At 31.9% G+C, this 17214-nt stretch overlaps 1 protein-coding gene across 2 annotated transcripts in view; it reads right to left on the bottom strand.

Moving 5' to 3' along the window:
- Rim2 (replication in mitochondria 2) overlaps window positions 1-17214 on the bottom strand; it is a 27533-nt gene extending 10319 nt beyond the window's left edge. The window contains exons 1-5 of one of the 2 annotated variants that reach the window (XM_088231654.1): window positions 16847-17214; window positions 10610-10715; window positions 3173-3240; window positions 1734-1912; window positions 1541-1653 (exon numbers count right to left, since the gene is read on the bottom strand). In XM_088231654.1, coding sequence (XP_088087780.1) covers window positions 1541-1653; window positions 1734-1912; window positions 3173-3240; window positions 10610-10715; window positions 16847-16887 — 507 coding nt within the window. In that variant the 5' untranslated portion in view covers window positions 16888-17214. The remainder of the gene's footprint in view (window positions 1-1540; window positions 1654-1733; window positions 1913-3172; window positions 3241-10609; window positions 10716-16846) is intronic. The other variant, XM_088231655.1, reaches the window with a different exon arrangement.

The raw sequence follows: 17214 nt of genomic DNA on the forward strand, positions 1-17214 counted from the left end.
ACAACTTTCAAGATTTAATTTTTTTTTTCCTAGATCACGCCAAACTAATAATAAATAAAAGTTTATCGCGTTTCTAATACAAATGAAAAAATCCAAAAATTATCACAAAAAATCAAGTATGCACAAGAAATAAAACTACACTAAAAATTTCATGTATTAATTTAGTGTATTCTTCAACAGCAAAAGCAACATATGGCATCGTTTTGGCAGTTTTTAATGGTCATTATTTCTGTCAAAAATCCTCGAGCATCCAGTTATGTAACTTTTTTGAATTGTTAACAATTTATAAAAATATGATAAAATATCAAATAATTAAAGAAATCACATTGCAAGAAAGTATTTATGTGAATAACCTATGAAAAAAATAATCATAATTAAATTGACTTTCATAATATAAATTCGATTTTTAAAATAATTATTTATTCAATTAATAAATATAATAATATTTGATTAATTTGTTGTTTTAGTTTATATTTACCGCCCTTATCTTCAATAAAGAAAAAACAAGTTTTCAGGGGGCCAGGTTTGTCTAAGGTCTTGAGAGGATTAAAAACACACCTATAGTTTCTCATCAACGAGTGCTAAAAAATAAGTTCTTCTCCAAAACCTATACCTGTGTTCTTTAATTTTAATTTGTTAATAATCTATCACAAAGCGTTTATAAATGATTACAAATGATCGTTGCATGTTCCATCATCATTCTACGTCGGCTCCCTAAGTTGGAGTATACGGTGTCCGCAAACAGTCGCCAGGTCTCTGTCGGCTGCGATGGAACTTCTGTGGATCCTCCCAAATTGGTCTCACCATATGCTCCAAGTAGGGAGCGAACACGGAATGATGATAAAAAAAGGGTTGAAGGAGGCATTTTAATAAATGAGTAAAATATATTTGGTTTTCACCTAAAATATTTTTTCTTGGCTATCAATCAAATGAAATAATAAGAATAAAACCTAATCAAATGTGTTTCCTCATCGTCACCACTATATCCACATGTAATGGTGCAAATGGCACTGTATCAGCAGACCAATCACAGTGTATCTAGAGAATTTAATTGTTACATAAAGGTAAGATGATAAGTCCTATGCTTTAAGTATCCGTCCAGGGATTATAAAATATTTCAGAGTGAAAACACACGTTTTTAAATAATTGTTATTTATCAACCATATTGAAATTTGAAACTGAGATCTCTTGCACGGTAGGCAAATACGCCAACCACTAAATCACAAGATGGAAAATGTTTTCTCTCATCTGATATTTTTATGACGTTATAAATTATTTAATTTTACTGTGCAATAAAAAATCATTAAAAAAAAAAAAATTTAACAATCTTGCAAAAACAAATTATATTATATTATATTGATAAAAAATTATGAAACAATTTTTTTTATCTGGGTATGTATTTGTAATTTTGCTGTTATTATTTGATACAGCATTTATCAAATAAGTTTATCTGTCCAAACAATTATTCCAGATATAACTGGTAAAGAAGAATGATAAATAATTTTGTCACATTTATAGAAAATAATCAAGAAATACTAACTGACTGTGCATATATTCGTTTTATACATTGTCCAGCGGTAGTAACCTGGCCATCAAGTTGCAGTCTTGTTTTGACAAACCATATTGGATTAGTTGTCGTGCTGGCAACAAAACCTAAACAAAACAAACATTTAGAACTTGCGTTGAAATGAACATGCGGTAATAGATATGACATGAATCTGAATGCAGTTTACCAGCAGCGAAGGCGGCAGTGATGTGTACTAGGGGAGTCTCAGGTTGAAAATGTTTGTTGGCGAAAGCCTTGGCTCGCGAATATGTGCAGAAATAAATGGCTCGCGACGGAGCAACTCCCACAATGTTGGGCCCGAGCCCCTTGAACAGTGCCCGAGCACCCTCAGTCTCTACAATGTGCCTGGAATATTTATACAAAGACACTTAATAATAATAATATATTTTGACAATTCTTTATAGCTCCATTTTCGTGAGTAATCACTTCAAGGGCGCTGTACAATATACGTAATTAAAAAAATAAAATATGGTCTATCTACAGGCTAACTCTTAATTACTACTTACTTACAGACAAATTTTTAAAATCATGTGAAATTTTTAAACACATAATATGGTACTTCTAAAAATTACGTCTAAAAAATAGCACATACTTAATACAAACATTCAGTTTCTATAATTCTTTTGCATCAATTTTATCTGTTTTCTTTTTTCAGCATATTGTATTTCTCATACTGTAAATAGAGAATCATTTCAATATACACTATAATCTCTATCCACTGTTTTTGAAATAGCCTATTGAAATAAACTACGGATGTAAAAGTGCATTGTGCATCCAAATTTTCCGGGAAGCATACGGTGCACTACGGCCAAAAGGTATGATATACCTACAACACCAGTCTAAGCTGTTAGTCAGATGTTGGAAAATGAGCAGAGGATACCGGACGCTGGACCATCGCTTTTGTTATATTTGCTACACAGAAAGTAAAGAGATAACCGTATGGTGCCCCCTGTGTTAAATAAATAATCATGAAAATAGTGACAGTAGACCGAAAAGACAAACTATTATTTCCTCTTTACATACAAAATATGCGGCATAATTAAAACAATTAATATGGTAAAAAAAAGCGTCGAATTATTGATGAAATAATTTAGTATAAAATTGATTCGGGACTGGAAGAAATAAATGATTAAAATAAATAAAACAACTTTGTTTTTAACCACTAATTTTTATTTTTCACCGACCGGTTTCAAAGCAAACAAGCTTCTTCGTCAAGGTTTACTGATGAAGAAGCTTGTTTGCTTTGAAACCGGTCGGTGAAAAATAAAAATTAGTGGTTAAAAACAAAGTTGTTTTATTTATTTTATTATAATGAATAACCACAAAGTTAGTGCTTCAAATATAAAATTTATAAAAAAATATGATTATTTGAAGGATAGAAGTTTCATTGTAATCATATAAATTTAAAATGAATAAAATAAACTTGCTCAAATTGCTTTTAACGTTGAATGTGTAAGTCTTCCAACTTAAAAAAATGAAATGTTAAACACTTGGAAACAAATAGAAATATATCAAGAGTGTAGCAAGTTGGAGAATATTTGCTGATCATGCGAGTACTACTTCTTTAGACCAAAAAATAATATTATTGATTGTTGTAATCTATACCTTATACACTGGATTAGGCTTACTCTGGAAGATGCCTTTGTACCATTACGTGACATATGAACTATCATCTGAAATTATAAAAATACCGGTCACATAATGCAATACAAATATAAAGTTTAATAACAAATGAGGGTTCAAAATACTTCATATGTTTAAAATCATCACCCGCCTGTACCCGTTATCCAAAATATTAGCATAAAATAGACTTTATGACACTTATAATAATATTGTTATTTTACAGTCCACACATTAAATTAAGTTCAGTTTATTTTTCTTCAAAGTAAATACAATTTGCGTACATTTTGAAAGTCTCGAATAAAAATATTTAAAAAAAGATTTTTTTACTTTTACGCAAATATGCACATAAAGATAATTACAAATAAAATTAATTATATGGATTAAATGAAAAGAAAATACAATAGTTAAAAATGATTATAAATAATAACAAATAATAAAACATTTAAATCAAGTAAAATAAATGCAACTGTGAATGGTTGTAGTCTGTTCATTGTAATGAAGTTACCAAATATAATTTAATATGATGTATATTTTTATGAGAAAAGAGATTATAGCTTCAAAACTTGGTATTCCATGAACATATTTGAAATATGTAGCATGTATTTGCTAATATAAATGTGCTAACATAAGCACATTTATAAGACGCTAATAGCGCATGCTTTGAAGGCAAATGTAATTATTCCAATTATAGTGTATGTCAATAATCAGTATGATTAAAAAGATTGGTAATTTTATATAAAAAATATCAACAAGATAGATAACATATTGTTAAAGTATGAATTATACATGTAGCAAAATGCGGATAGAACTGGTCGCAAATATACATTTTAAAATGAATCTATATGAATTTGAAATAATCTACAATGTCTGTTTTTCAAAAAGTAGAAAATTGATAAACAAATATACCATAAGGTGAGAACAAAATCACTCACTTCAGATCTCCAAGGACCAATAGCACCACAAAAGGTTAAGTTAAAAAAACTATTCAAATTAATTGTTGCTTTTATCAAAATTTACATTTTTTTAATGCAACTGGCCTTTAGAAACTTAACTGTCTGCTAAATGTATAAGCTTGAAAGCAATTGCACAAATCAGTTTTTTTAATAAACTATTGTATAATAAAAACTATGTAATACTTAACACTAATAATCAAGTTTTTATTTTATAATTATTTATGATGAAGAGTTAGGAGGTGAATTCTGATTCAATCAATGAAGTTTTCTTATTTATGTCACAATTGATTATAGTCAGCATTACTTTATATATGGGTCATTGAACCCCTTACAGACTATCAGACTGACAGACTTGACAAACTGTGAATTAGGAAGAATAACATTAAGAATGCATCTTATGATAGTTAATGAACAGGTACAAAAATATATGCATATATTCATAAATATACACATAGACAAACGAATCAACCACCATCTCCCGAAACATACAAAAGGAGATATTTAGCATCTAAATTGCCCGTGCGTATAGAAAAATATGTCTATTATATGCAGAAGCAAGAGACTTTTTTGTTTATTTATTATATATACGGCCTAAGCCAATTACAACAGATACATGAAGAAACATAAATGCAAGAAACTAAACAAACAGAACATCATAAAAATATGTAGCAAAGACAAACAAGGGCAAAACAGTAATGGTATACAATATATTCATAAAAACGAAAGACTTCGAGCTAAACCATGCCAATCCAACTTCATCCCACACTGTTTAGTCGCGAAGAGATCTACGAAAAGCCGGAAGATCTATCCCAAAGAATTCCAAGTCGTGTGATGAATTGACTAATCTACACATTCTAGACATTGGGGCATAAAAACAAAAGTTGCTTTTAGAAGATTTAATAAATAGCAGATTTTGACTTCTGGTGACACGGTTGGGAACATGAAAAGAAATTGATTGCAACAGAGATGGGACATCACTTATAGCATTAAGTATTTTGAAAATGCATATTAGGTCCATCTCAGTTCTACGTCTCTCCAATGAAGACAGATTAAGAGATTGCTCTATTTCAAAATAGGAATAATTACCCCTTTGTAATCCGAGCAACCGTGCCACTTTTCTTAGAAAACGGTATTAGACAGACTCGATATGGTCAATTTGAGTCTTGCAGAATGGAGACCAAATAGGAGAAGCTTATTCTAGATGGGGTCGAACTAGTGAGCAATAAAGAGTTTTGATGGTATTAATATTTTTGAAGTCCGTTGTCATTCTATTGATAAAACTGAGAAGTTTGAGAGATTTGTTTACAATATTATCAATATGTTCACGATAGGAGAGAGTACTATCTAAAGTAATGTCAAGATCCTTTATTGATGAAACCATTGAAAGAGAAGTATTTTTTAGTTTGTAGTTGAATTGTATAGGATTTTTTCGTTGCGAGAAAGATATTATTACATTACATTTTTCAATGTTAAGTTGAAGACAATTGATGTCGCACCATTCATTAAAACAATTAATATCATGTTGAAAAAGAAGACAATCATTGGGAGATTCAATAAGTTTAAGTATCTTGTTGTCATCAGCAAAAAGCCAAAATTTTGAATTTTAAAAAACATTGATAATATCATATTGAAAAATATTTCATAATAATGGAGCAAGGTGGGCTCCTTGAGGTATTCCAGAAGTAACAGTGATTGGAGAAGAAAGGGTATTATTAATTTGAATCAACTGTTTTCTTTCACTTAGGTAAGACCTGAAAAATGATAATAAAGGATCTCTTATACCAATGGCTTTTAATTTAGCCAGAAGAATTGTGTTGTTGACTTTATCGAAAGCTTTAGAAAAGTCTGTATAAAGCACATCAGCCTGAAGATTGTCTTCGAGAGCACAAGTGATAGCAGTAGTATAAGCAAGCAGATTGGTTGTAGTGGATTTGGCAGCTCGAAATCCATGTTGTTGATCTATCAACACATTATTGAATACAGGTGTTTTTTTTTTGGTTATAATAGATTATATATATAAATATTTTCGGAACAATAGATGACATTGATATAGGTCTATAACTGTTGACATCAAACTTGTCACCCGACTTAAAGATTGGCCTGATATATGAAGTTTTCCAAGAATCAGGAAATGTACCACAAGAAAGAGATGGGTGTGGACAGTATAAATTTGCATTCATTTAACAACAGTTCAGGAATACCATCAGGACCAATACATTGTTTCCTGCTTAATCTGTTTAAACAATAAAATACTTCACCAATAGATATTTCACACTTACTAAGATCTACAGTATTTATATAATTCAGGGAAGAGTTATTTGGAGCATAGGAAATATTGTTAACAGAATATACAGAAGAAAAATGATCAGCAAAAAGATCTGCAATATCTTGACTACCAGTAATGTGAATAGCATTAGATGTCATACTGGAAGGAATATCACTTTCAGAACGTTTTTTGCGACAAATTGCCAAAACTCTTTGGGATTATTGGGATACTTCAAAGAACTTGTATTCGGGAAGGAATATTCAACTGAAGAGGAACTTTGACAAAAGTTACAAGTTGCAGTTTACATAATACGTTAAAAAGGTGACGCAATTTAAGAATGAATTTTTTGAGAAGATGCAGACTGCATAAGAGCTGGTGGCAAACACTTTGAAAATGTATTATAAAAATAAACGCATCTTAACAATAAACGTCAGTTTTTTTGTTGTTATTGTTTTGTTACTATTTACGTTTAAAAGTAATTTATTGTTAAAAACACCAACAGTGTAACGTTTTTGAAGTAAATTGCCTATACAGTAGAACTCCAATTATTCAAATCAATTGGGACTGGACCCCATTTGGATAAAAGGATTTCCGAAAAAACGGTCCTTTTTGATTAATTACTGTATGTATGTTGAAAATGGGAGAAAAAACTATTGTTAGAGAAAAAGAGCTTTTATTAATTGAATGAAAAGGCAACATTTTTACATTTTAAGCGTAGTTACAAGTGCTGTACATCAGTACAGTATGTATGTAACGTACTGTAAATAAAAGTCATTGCTTGCTGAACATTTCGGTCAAAGCGATTCGGATAGTTGGAGTTCTACTGTACCATATTTTTTTATGAAACCGCACCCTCACTTCTTATATTGAGAAGAAAAAAAATTCTTCAGAAGTGGTTACATTTTTTGTATTATGCGAAAGCTCACTTATTCCTTAAGTTTTTGAAATACCATATAGCTTTTTACACCTGATTTTAAAAAAAAAGTATGGGCGTCTCTTATTTAATAAAAAAAAAGAGAATTTAATAATACTTCCGATTGAACGAGACCTGTTATTTTTTTTCTCTTTAATATTAATACTTAATATTCAACAAACGAAGAAATATTTTTTTTTTATAAAGTAAATATTTGAAAAATAAGTTTCCAGATGACAGTGGCGAAATCGACTAAAATAACAATAAAAAAATGATATCTCCGAAACGGTTCACGATTTACTAAACACATTTGTCTTTATTTTACAGCACTTGGAGTGTACTACCTGCATTTTTTTACGTCAAGTATTTAGCCACCTATATATTTCCAGTAATTACCTATATATATGACATGATAAATTATTACTTAATAATTAATATTACGAGTATTTACTAATTACAAATTAAAGTTAAATACAGACATAATATGTGATGTTAGTGTATTATACTTAATAACAATTTTTAAGAACTTTCATATTTTACTTAAAATACCTAAATTAATCTAGATTTGGTAAGTATTTCTTGTAAAGTGAGAAGAATCATAATAATTTCATGTTAACTTATAACACCTTTGTAAATGAGATACCTCAATAATTTTACCATACAAAGACTACAATCATTTTTATAAATACAGTCGAACTTGGTTATAACAATCACGGAAATAGTGAGATCTCGAATATAATGAGGAAACATTAGTTGACATTTTAGTTTGTGGTTTTCTACATACATTTATTCACTTTTATAACGAGCTTCTTCTCGGACACACTGAACAAAAATATTGTCAACAGTTGAGCAAAAACTCTTCAATTGTTTAAAAACATAATTTTCGAAATAAGAAACTAAGTAATATATTCCAAATGGGGGACTAACTTATTGGTAATAAGTTATTACTGATGCTGCTGGGTGTCGGGATCCGTTTATTTATTTATTTACGGACTTATGCAGTCCATTCTAACAATGGTAAATACAATTGATACTATGTAAGTGTCTAAGTGTTGGTGTTTTCACCGACAGCATTGACAAAGTATCACACATATGGTTGAAATTGCAGGTAAAAAATCCAAGCTTTGTGAACTTAGTAACACATGCTCGGCACCTCATTACAATTTACAACTTCTTTTATAGTTTATGAATGACGTCCTTGTTTCGGGGGTTTTACAATGTTTTTATTATGTTGTATGGTCAAAGCATAATAAACATTACAAGTGGGTGATGTCAGATAAGTTAAAACCTAACCCCTTGAATTGTAAACATGACTACTAACAAGCGGAAGTGTTTCAATTTGCGAAAAAGTAGCAATTATTTGTATAATCGAATGTGGTGTGAAATATGTTGAAGTGTGAAAAAAGACGAATGTTTATTTATCCGAATTAGAAATTTAGAAACTGGTGTGTTTGTAAGCATCTATTATAATTTTCAATAGTGACAATATGCAATGGCAATTGGATTTAAAAAACCTTTCTCTGGTATAACGAGTAATGCTTATAACGAGCAAATTCAGTCGGCCCCGTCTTCCTAGTAATAATCAAGTTCGACTGTACTTTAAAAACTAAAACACTGCTTATATTATTAATGTCTGAAACTCTTATTTTGTCATTTTTAATAACTGTCCGGATTGAGTGTAAAAAGGGTCATAAGATTTTTTTGGTAAAATGCTATTAAATGACTGAAAACACGTAAAATTGTATAATTCCTAATGTACATATGAATTAATCTCAGGTATGAAGATGATTTTATACAATGGATGTGCGGAGCGTGAATTGTTTGTAAGATCTACTTATATTTAAGTTGTATAAAGATTTGATTGAAAATGCGTTATTTAATTGCGTAATACAACGTCATTTGACATTAAGCACATAAAGGTCAATGTTTTATTCAACTCGGGATAAGAATTGGTAAAATACAGAAAAGCAGTTTAATCTGTTCAACAGTGTCTAATATTTTCGGTAGGACACAGTATGAGCATTATTCCTCACCTCATCAGCGTGACAGATAAGAAATAAAATAATGTGTGATAAGATTTTAAAATATAAATATAACATTGACATGATGGTTTTGTTTTATTCAAGGTGCTCAAATAAAACAAGATTTCTTATTAACATATTTAATTTATTAATCAAAGTGCTCTATGCACTAATGACCAAAAATAGTAGAATGTAGAGTAAAATTGAAGAGAGTCAATCCTTCGGGTAATTTTTCTGTGGATGTTGATTCGGCAATGTTTGGGATTTTGATGATTTGGAACAGTGTGTTTAAAATTACATGTTACCTCTTAATGTAAAATTTACAAAATATGTAACATTATAAATGAAAAAATAAATATTTTAGTCTGCATAATACATAATTTTTAAAAATAATGTTGAATTCCTCTTATTTGAATTGATTTATGAAACAAATGACTTATTACAGAAAGCTATTTTCGCAATGGAACAAAGCAGGTTTTATGGTAAGATAATCAATATATGTGCAAAAACTGTAACAAATGTGATAAGCTAAGCTAAGGATTAAGGGATAAAAATAACAAAATTACTCTAATTGATTAAATAGGAAAAAGAGCAAACACATATATACATAGAATATTAATACTCTCAAATGACAGGCAAAATTGAACTCAAATTGAGATTCTACAGATTATTTTAATTTCAATACTGTATTAGTACAAAAAATAAACAAATGTATGTATTTACATATTAATATTTAATAATAAAGGGTTAAATGATATAAAATTATGTAAATCACGGATATTCAAGTATGTTACCCGATCGGCCAAGGTGACAGTTCCAAAGAAAAAAGTCTAAGATGCGGTCGGCCACTTTGTAGTAACTATTTGTAATAATTAGATCACTTTTGATAAAAAAAATTATCACTATTTTTTAAAGAAATTCACTACTAATTATTAAAAAACAAATGACAATATTAAAATATCTTTCAGGGGGAGAAAGTACTTATTTATACAAGACTAGCAATTGATGTACACAGTATTTTGAATCATTTCTACCATTGCCTGTTGTGCAAGGCACCGCATTGATTACTAAATCACTACAAACTGTGGTAGTATTTTTTATTGAAAATAAAAGTTTTTTAAGAGCGGTAAGTTTTCCTGCGGGCAAACTGATCAAAAACTTTTTTCTATCTCTCATAACTTCGAATGGTTAATTATATTTAGTGATTTAATATCAATTAGACATAGCTGTGAAATTTCTTGTTGGTAAAAAACTAGCATAAGTTACCTGCGAGTGCGCTGTGCGTGGCCCGGGAACCCCCCGAGATGACTGTAGCCGAGTCTTCACTACTTCCAAGGGACATGTCACCACGGCTCCTGCTGTCCCGGCCACTCTACACAGACACCACACTATGATTACCTTGTCATTGGTGGAACCCTATTTCCCCATAATCAATCCATAAATATACTTGGACTTCTCCCGATGGAAGAACGAAAGCGCAGCTAGATCACATACTTTATGGCCACACTAACTGAAAAGAACTCCTAGATGTCGGGACCTATAAATGGGGGCGGCATTTATAGTGACTATGAGTTAGTCGTTGCTAAGATCTGGCTGCAGCTCAAATGTCTTCCAAGACCTCCTTGGCAAAAGACAGTCAACGTGGAGAAACATTTTAATTTAAGGATGATACGAGACAGAGATTCGAGGGCATGGTCAGTCAACGCATTCAGCAGATTGACGACCAACCCCCCCCTATAGACCTTTTTGAAGCGGAGTGGGGGTTTCTCAAATCAGCACTTGTTTCACGATATTCTCGGCCCGAAACAGGGGAGAAGAGCCATTTGGATTTCAGATAGTAAATGGGAGAAAATAGAGGAACGCGCCAGACTTAAAGCACTGAGAGATAATGAAGTTACTATAGGCATCAGGATTATTTAGTTAAACGTTCCGCAAGACAGGATAAACGTCATCACCTGGACTCAATAATTGCAACTGCGGAAAAAGCTGCTCAAAGACATGACACTCGGAAACATTTTCAAATCATGTGTAAGATCTGTGGTATACATGTGGTAGGCTCGATTACCCCAGGAGCTGTAAAAAACTCTGATGGAGCGATCGAATCAGACACAGACGTAAATATGGTGTGGTCATTTCCAGAGAGTACTTAACCGCCCCCCTTCTACTTGCAGCCTCGATATTTCCATAGAAGCTTCATCAAGCATTCCGCGGGCAGTCAACATTCCTGACGGTTCTCTGACACTAGCTGAAATAAAAATGGCCAGGTCATACTTGAAAAATGGAACGGCACCAGGAGTTGACGATATATACCTGAAATTTCTCAGAAGCAGCATCACAGGCATTATTGGCCCTATACAGCAACTAATGACCAAAGTGTGGGAACAAGAGAGGTGCCCAAAAGACTGGGTGAACGGGGAGATCACCGCATTGCATTAAAGGGGTGATCCATTAAACTGTGATAGCTACTGTGGCATCACGCTATTTAGTGTACCGGGAAAAGTACTTGCATACATAATACTGCAGAGTTCGAGGACCCATTATGCGAGTATTAAGAGAGAACCAGGCGGGTTTCCTACCTGGTAGGTCATTTGCAGATCATTTCCACAACATTTGCTGTATTCTACAGGAGAACAAGGAAATTAAAAGTTCTTTGGCTATGTGCTTCGTAGATTACGAAAAAGAGTTTGATAGTGCGCATACACCTACATGCTAGAAATTGCTAGAAGCATATGGATGCCTACAAAACTAACCAAAATTATTTAAGCTTAAGTAGCGAATGCCGAATCAGAATTAACGATGTTGTCACAGATTGGTTTGAGGTCACCACCGGAGTTCGCCAAGGTTGCGTTCTTGCGCCATTCTTTTTTATAATTTTTATGGACTTAATCCTTAGAAAGTAAATTCCACTAGATCGAGGAATATCCATCTCCCCCTGCCAAAAACTCTGCCACCTAGAGTATGCTGATGATGTGGTTATAATTAATGATTCAGTAGGGGGACTACAAGTCACTGTAAAATCGGGTTGTGGTCTCGTGGCTAGTATCTCGGACTTACGGCCCAAAGGTCCGTGGTTCGAATCCCACTCTACCCCAACTTGGTTGCCATTTTCTAATAGTGAGTTATTTACAACTCGTTGAAAATGGCCCTCAAAATGAAATATTTGGGTAAATAATAAGAACACAAATATTCATTTTTTTTAAATAAAAAAAAAGATGAGCTAAATAGGTACTCCGCATGCTTGGGTTTAAAAATCAACATTGTGAAACCCCATGTACTGTATAATACATCGTGCCTATGCTCAAAATCCCCTGACTGTCAAACCAAATCATCAAAAGGGTTGAGAGTTTCAAATACCTGGGAGTGTATATGTTACAGAAAATTGCAACGTTCAAAAAGAACTGGGAGTGCGGTTAGGAGTAGCAGGCGCCACATTCAACAGTATGAAGTATGTCTGGAGATCGGATTTTTACTCAATGAAAACCAAATGCCACCTATATAATGCCTGCATAACATCTATTCTCCTCTATGAGAGGAATGAAGTAATAAGAGAACGGACACAGCAAACTTTGGTGACAACTGTCGTCAAGCAGAGGCGATACAGTTGGCTAGTCCATGTGCTGCGGATGGCTCCTGAGAGCCTTAACCATGCTTACCTACTTTACAAGGCATCGGGTTCTCGACGTCCGTGATGTCCACTGCCGACTGTTTGTCTGCAGTTTATGTCAGAACTTTAAGATGAGAACCTGACTTGGGAGGACGCTAAGGAGTTGGAAGTCGATAGAGAGGCATGGAGGCTCTTTGAGGATACCATATACTTCAACTAGGGAGGAGACATGGAATGATGATAAAATAACACAAGTGGATTGATATTTATTGTATTATAATGTCCAGTCCTACAAATTGCTATTCACACGTGGACAATGGTCGAGTCCTGGGACAGAACAATATTGTATTGTCCACATGTAAACGGGCTTTAGTTGCCACAGGAGTTTGCCGAGGCCGTTTTCTTATTTCCTCATTCCTTACCGAGCCAAACCATGGCACACCCAAGATTCTTCTGAGACATCTATTCTCAAAATTCAGTATTTTGATGTTTTGGGCCCTAGTGAGGTGCCACGATTCTTATCCATAGAGGAGAATAGGTGTAATGCAGGCGTTACATAGGCGACATTTGTTTTTCACTGAGTAAATATCCTGCCGGTCAAATAATAAATACATAAGACAATCTATTTCATTTCATTTCATGTGTCTAGTTAATGAATGTAATAAAGATTACAGAACCTAAGATATAAATAAATTTGAAAAAATACATAAATAAATAAAAATAAAAAAAGTATCATAAGAACGGATTATTATTCAACATCTCAATAGCTGATATTAGACAAAACAATGCTGTATGCGAGAGGTAAACTACAGTAACTCCAAAATGATGAAATCAATTTATTACTATGTCGAAACCAAATTTTTCATCCTCTATTAAGAGGTAAATAGCAATTACTCCTAATTTCTTTTTTTTTTTTTTTTTTAAAAAAGAAATATTTGCGTTCTTATGATTTACCCAAATATTTAATTTTGAGGGCCATTTTCAACGAGTTGTAAATAACTCACTATTAGAAAATGGAATCAAGTTGGGGTATAGTGGGATTCGAACCACAGACCTTTGGTCCGTGAGTCCGAGACACTAGCCACAGGACCACAACCCGATTGAAAACAAAGTTTTTTTTAATAATTATAACTTCACACCACATTAGAAGTAAACAACAATCCATTGTACAACTGTTTACCTCCTACTATACTAAATAAAAATAGTTTTATTTATGGTCATAGCGACCGTAAGTTTGAAGTAAGTAAGGTTTATCCCTGACCCTTCCAACTCTAAACCCCCTAAACAATATATGACCATGTGCTGCACGTCAATCTCCAACAAGCTAAGGCAGCCGCCACAGTAGCATGCACTAAATTTCAGCAGGGAAGCTTGATATAGGATAGATCCTATCCTTACTGTTTATGAATATATATATCAACACATAACAACAGAGATGAAGAACATTTAAGAGAAGGTAATATAGAAGTCAAGGCATCTACAGGGCTTATGACCTGTCAATGGCTGGTTTAAGTGGCCACTTTACACACTGTGTAACATTCACCATTCTGCCTATATTTGAACATCTATATTCCTTCAATTCTTTCATCTGTTAATGTTTGTGAAGTTAAAGACAATTTATTTTTTTTAAATTTAAAAAATTTGGACAAACTCAAAATATTGTTGATAAATTACCTGGTCCATGAAGAAGTATAGAAATTGAAAAAATAATATTTTCAGGCGTTGCCTAGTATGTAGGTGAAATAATTCAATTAGATGAATCTCACCCGCATAAATAAAGGTTTCAGCTCTTTAACTTCACAAACATCAACAGATGAAAGAATTGAAGGAATATAGATGATCAAATATAGGCAGAATGGTTAATGTTACACAGTGTGTAAAGTGGCCTTGACAGGTCATAAGCCCTGTAGATGCCTTGACTTCTATATTACCTTCTCTTAAATGTTCATCTCTGTTGTAATGTGCTGATGTAAGCAGCTCCCCAGGGAGTTGAATCCAGTCCTTGCCTACAAAAATTTGGACAAACTCAAAATGTTGTTGTATATATATATCTTTCTGTATACCCTATACCTATGTGGGTACATTTCCTTATTATTGTTTCTTTTAGTTTTTCTTAAGCTATTCTTACTTTTAACCTAATATTTATACTTGTGTTACACGGAATGTATTACTAATAAATGTAAAAGCCCGTAGGGCGTATAAATAAATAAATTTACTGAACTTTATAATAAAAATACCAGTCTCAAAAACGTGGCAAAACCGATGAAACCTGTCATTGGTTATTTCAAATTTGTGGATTCAAGTACCACTCATCTTTTATTTCAATTTTGACAATTTTGTTATTACTAAAAAAAAAGAAACTAAATAATTTGATTGAGTTTGTTTTTTTGTTAACTAATATTGCATAACAAAAAAACTCGTGAAAATTAAAACCTATTGTTGATGTATGGGCACCCATTTAACATTTTATTATTTTAAAAACATTTAACTGTGTTATCCTTACATTTTTTATTTCGTAATTAATAAATAACACTTCTTTATTACTAATTATAAAAGAGTATTTTTTTTCTAACCTAGAGAAAAAGCCCCTTGGATTTACTGTTGTACCAAAAAGGTATTTAGGGGTAAAACATTTTGAGCATTAAACAGATCTTAAAACTAAAAAGAAAATATTACAGCATTAAGAACACATAAAAGTTAATATATAATTGAAAATGAATTTACTTTCAAGCCTACCATTAAAAAACACCAGATGTTTAAAGCGTAAAAAAAACACTAATTTGTCTCTCCTGAAAAGTTGGGTTTTAGGACTTACCATAGTTTACCGCTCGCATACAGAATGGATGACTTGTTTGTTTATTTGTCAAAGAGATAGAAACTTTTGACAAAAATAATATTTTAATACATAATATGTTTGTATATCTGATTTAGTTTCAAATGATAAAACAGAGTTAAAATGTATAACTCATGAGTAAATATGTAATAATTATCATGATAGAATACTTAGTGATACATTCTTTATGTGTGTAAAATCAAATTCCGTAGTACATTTTTTCCCAGGCCATGTTTTACAAATAAAAATAATTTCAGAATATTTACTTACAGTGTAACTTAATTAAAGGAAACAGCGATCATCGTTTAATTTTACCGACTATTGAAATTATAAGTCTTACTTAAGAAAACAATAATTTTGAAGGTGAAAGTAAAATTAGCGCATACTTAGGTGTAATATGTATCCTGATAAGAGAATATTGCATCTTGTAATTAGTGGACAATAAACAATCATTTCTTTTTTTATTTAGCAAATTAATCCGTATTTGGAGCACAAAATAATTTCAGAATATTAATAGGAATACAAATACCCACCTAAGCGGATGACATGAGAATTGATAACATTTTTTTGCAAATTTCATCATACAAGATCGAATTGATGTTACATAGTTTTGTGGGTTTTTTACTAAAAATGAACAAGTAAACAAACTTAAACGTGAATATTTAGAAAGAAGGAATAGCTATGGGCTTTGAATAGCTCTAAATATTATAATTATAAATGATCATTTTTTTAAACATTTTTTTAAAACATAAAGTAACGATTTAATAATATTCCATTGTATTGGATGGTTATCAAACAAAAAAAAGAAACACATGAAGAAAATAACAGATTTTTATAATGCAGTTGACATTTAGAAAAATAACAAATTTGCGAGTATAAAAGTATTGGTTTTCATAAATGATTACTTTCGGCTATTATGTCCCTGAAATATGACATTTGGCATGACATGCACAGCAGCATTTTATATATCGGGGCAAATGAAGAAATGTTATATCTTGTGTTCAGGAGAAGCAACAACAGAGATAAGGATTTGACACGCAGGAGGGAATTCAAAAGTCGTTCTTACCCTCCAGCGAAAAGATGTATTGCGCCATCCCTTTGTGACATATTTTCACAAATATATTTCAATTACATGATTGCAATAGCGGTCTATAAATAAACAATGTGCACGGTGTCGCAATAAGATATTCGGCAGTGCTTACACACGAGTTGTAAACAAATCAAACAGTGATAAGAGGCACTAACACCGCATTTCTTAGATTTTTATAATTAGCACAATTTAAAAAATATATATTTTCTAACAGCTTCCACAATAAAAGGAAATATTTTTTAAATAACAAACGATTCTATCGCGTAGTATCTCACAATTTCAGGTCGTTCCGCGATTGCCGATTTTCAGATTTTGGACTGAAAATTGCGAACGGCTTAAAACTT

The sequence above is a fragment of the Micrasema longulum genome, unplaced genomic scaffold (genome assembly GCF_059751315.1).
Source record: "Micrasema longulum isolate JH-2025_06_02 unplaced genomic scaffold, ASM5975131v1 h1tg000900l, whole genome shotgun sequence".
NCBI classification, from domain to species: Eukaryota; Metazoa; Arthropoda; class Insecta; order Trichoptera; family Brachycentridae; genus Micrasema; species Micrasema longulum.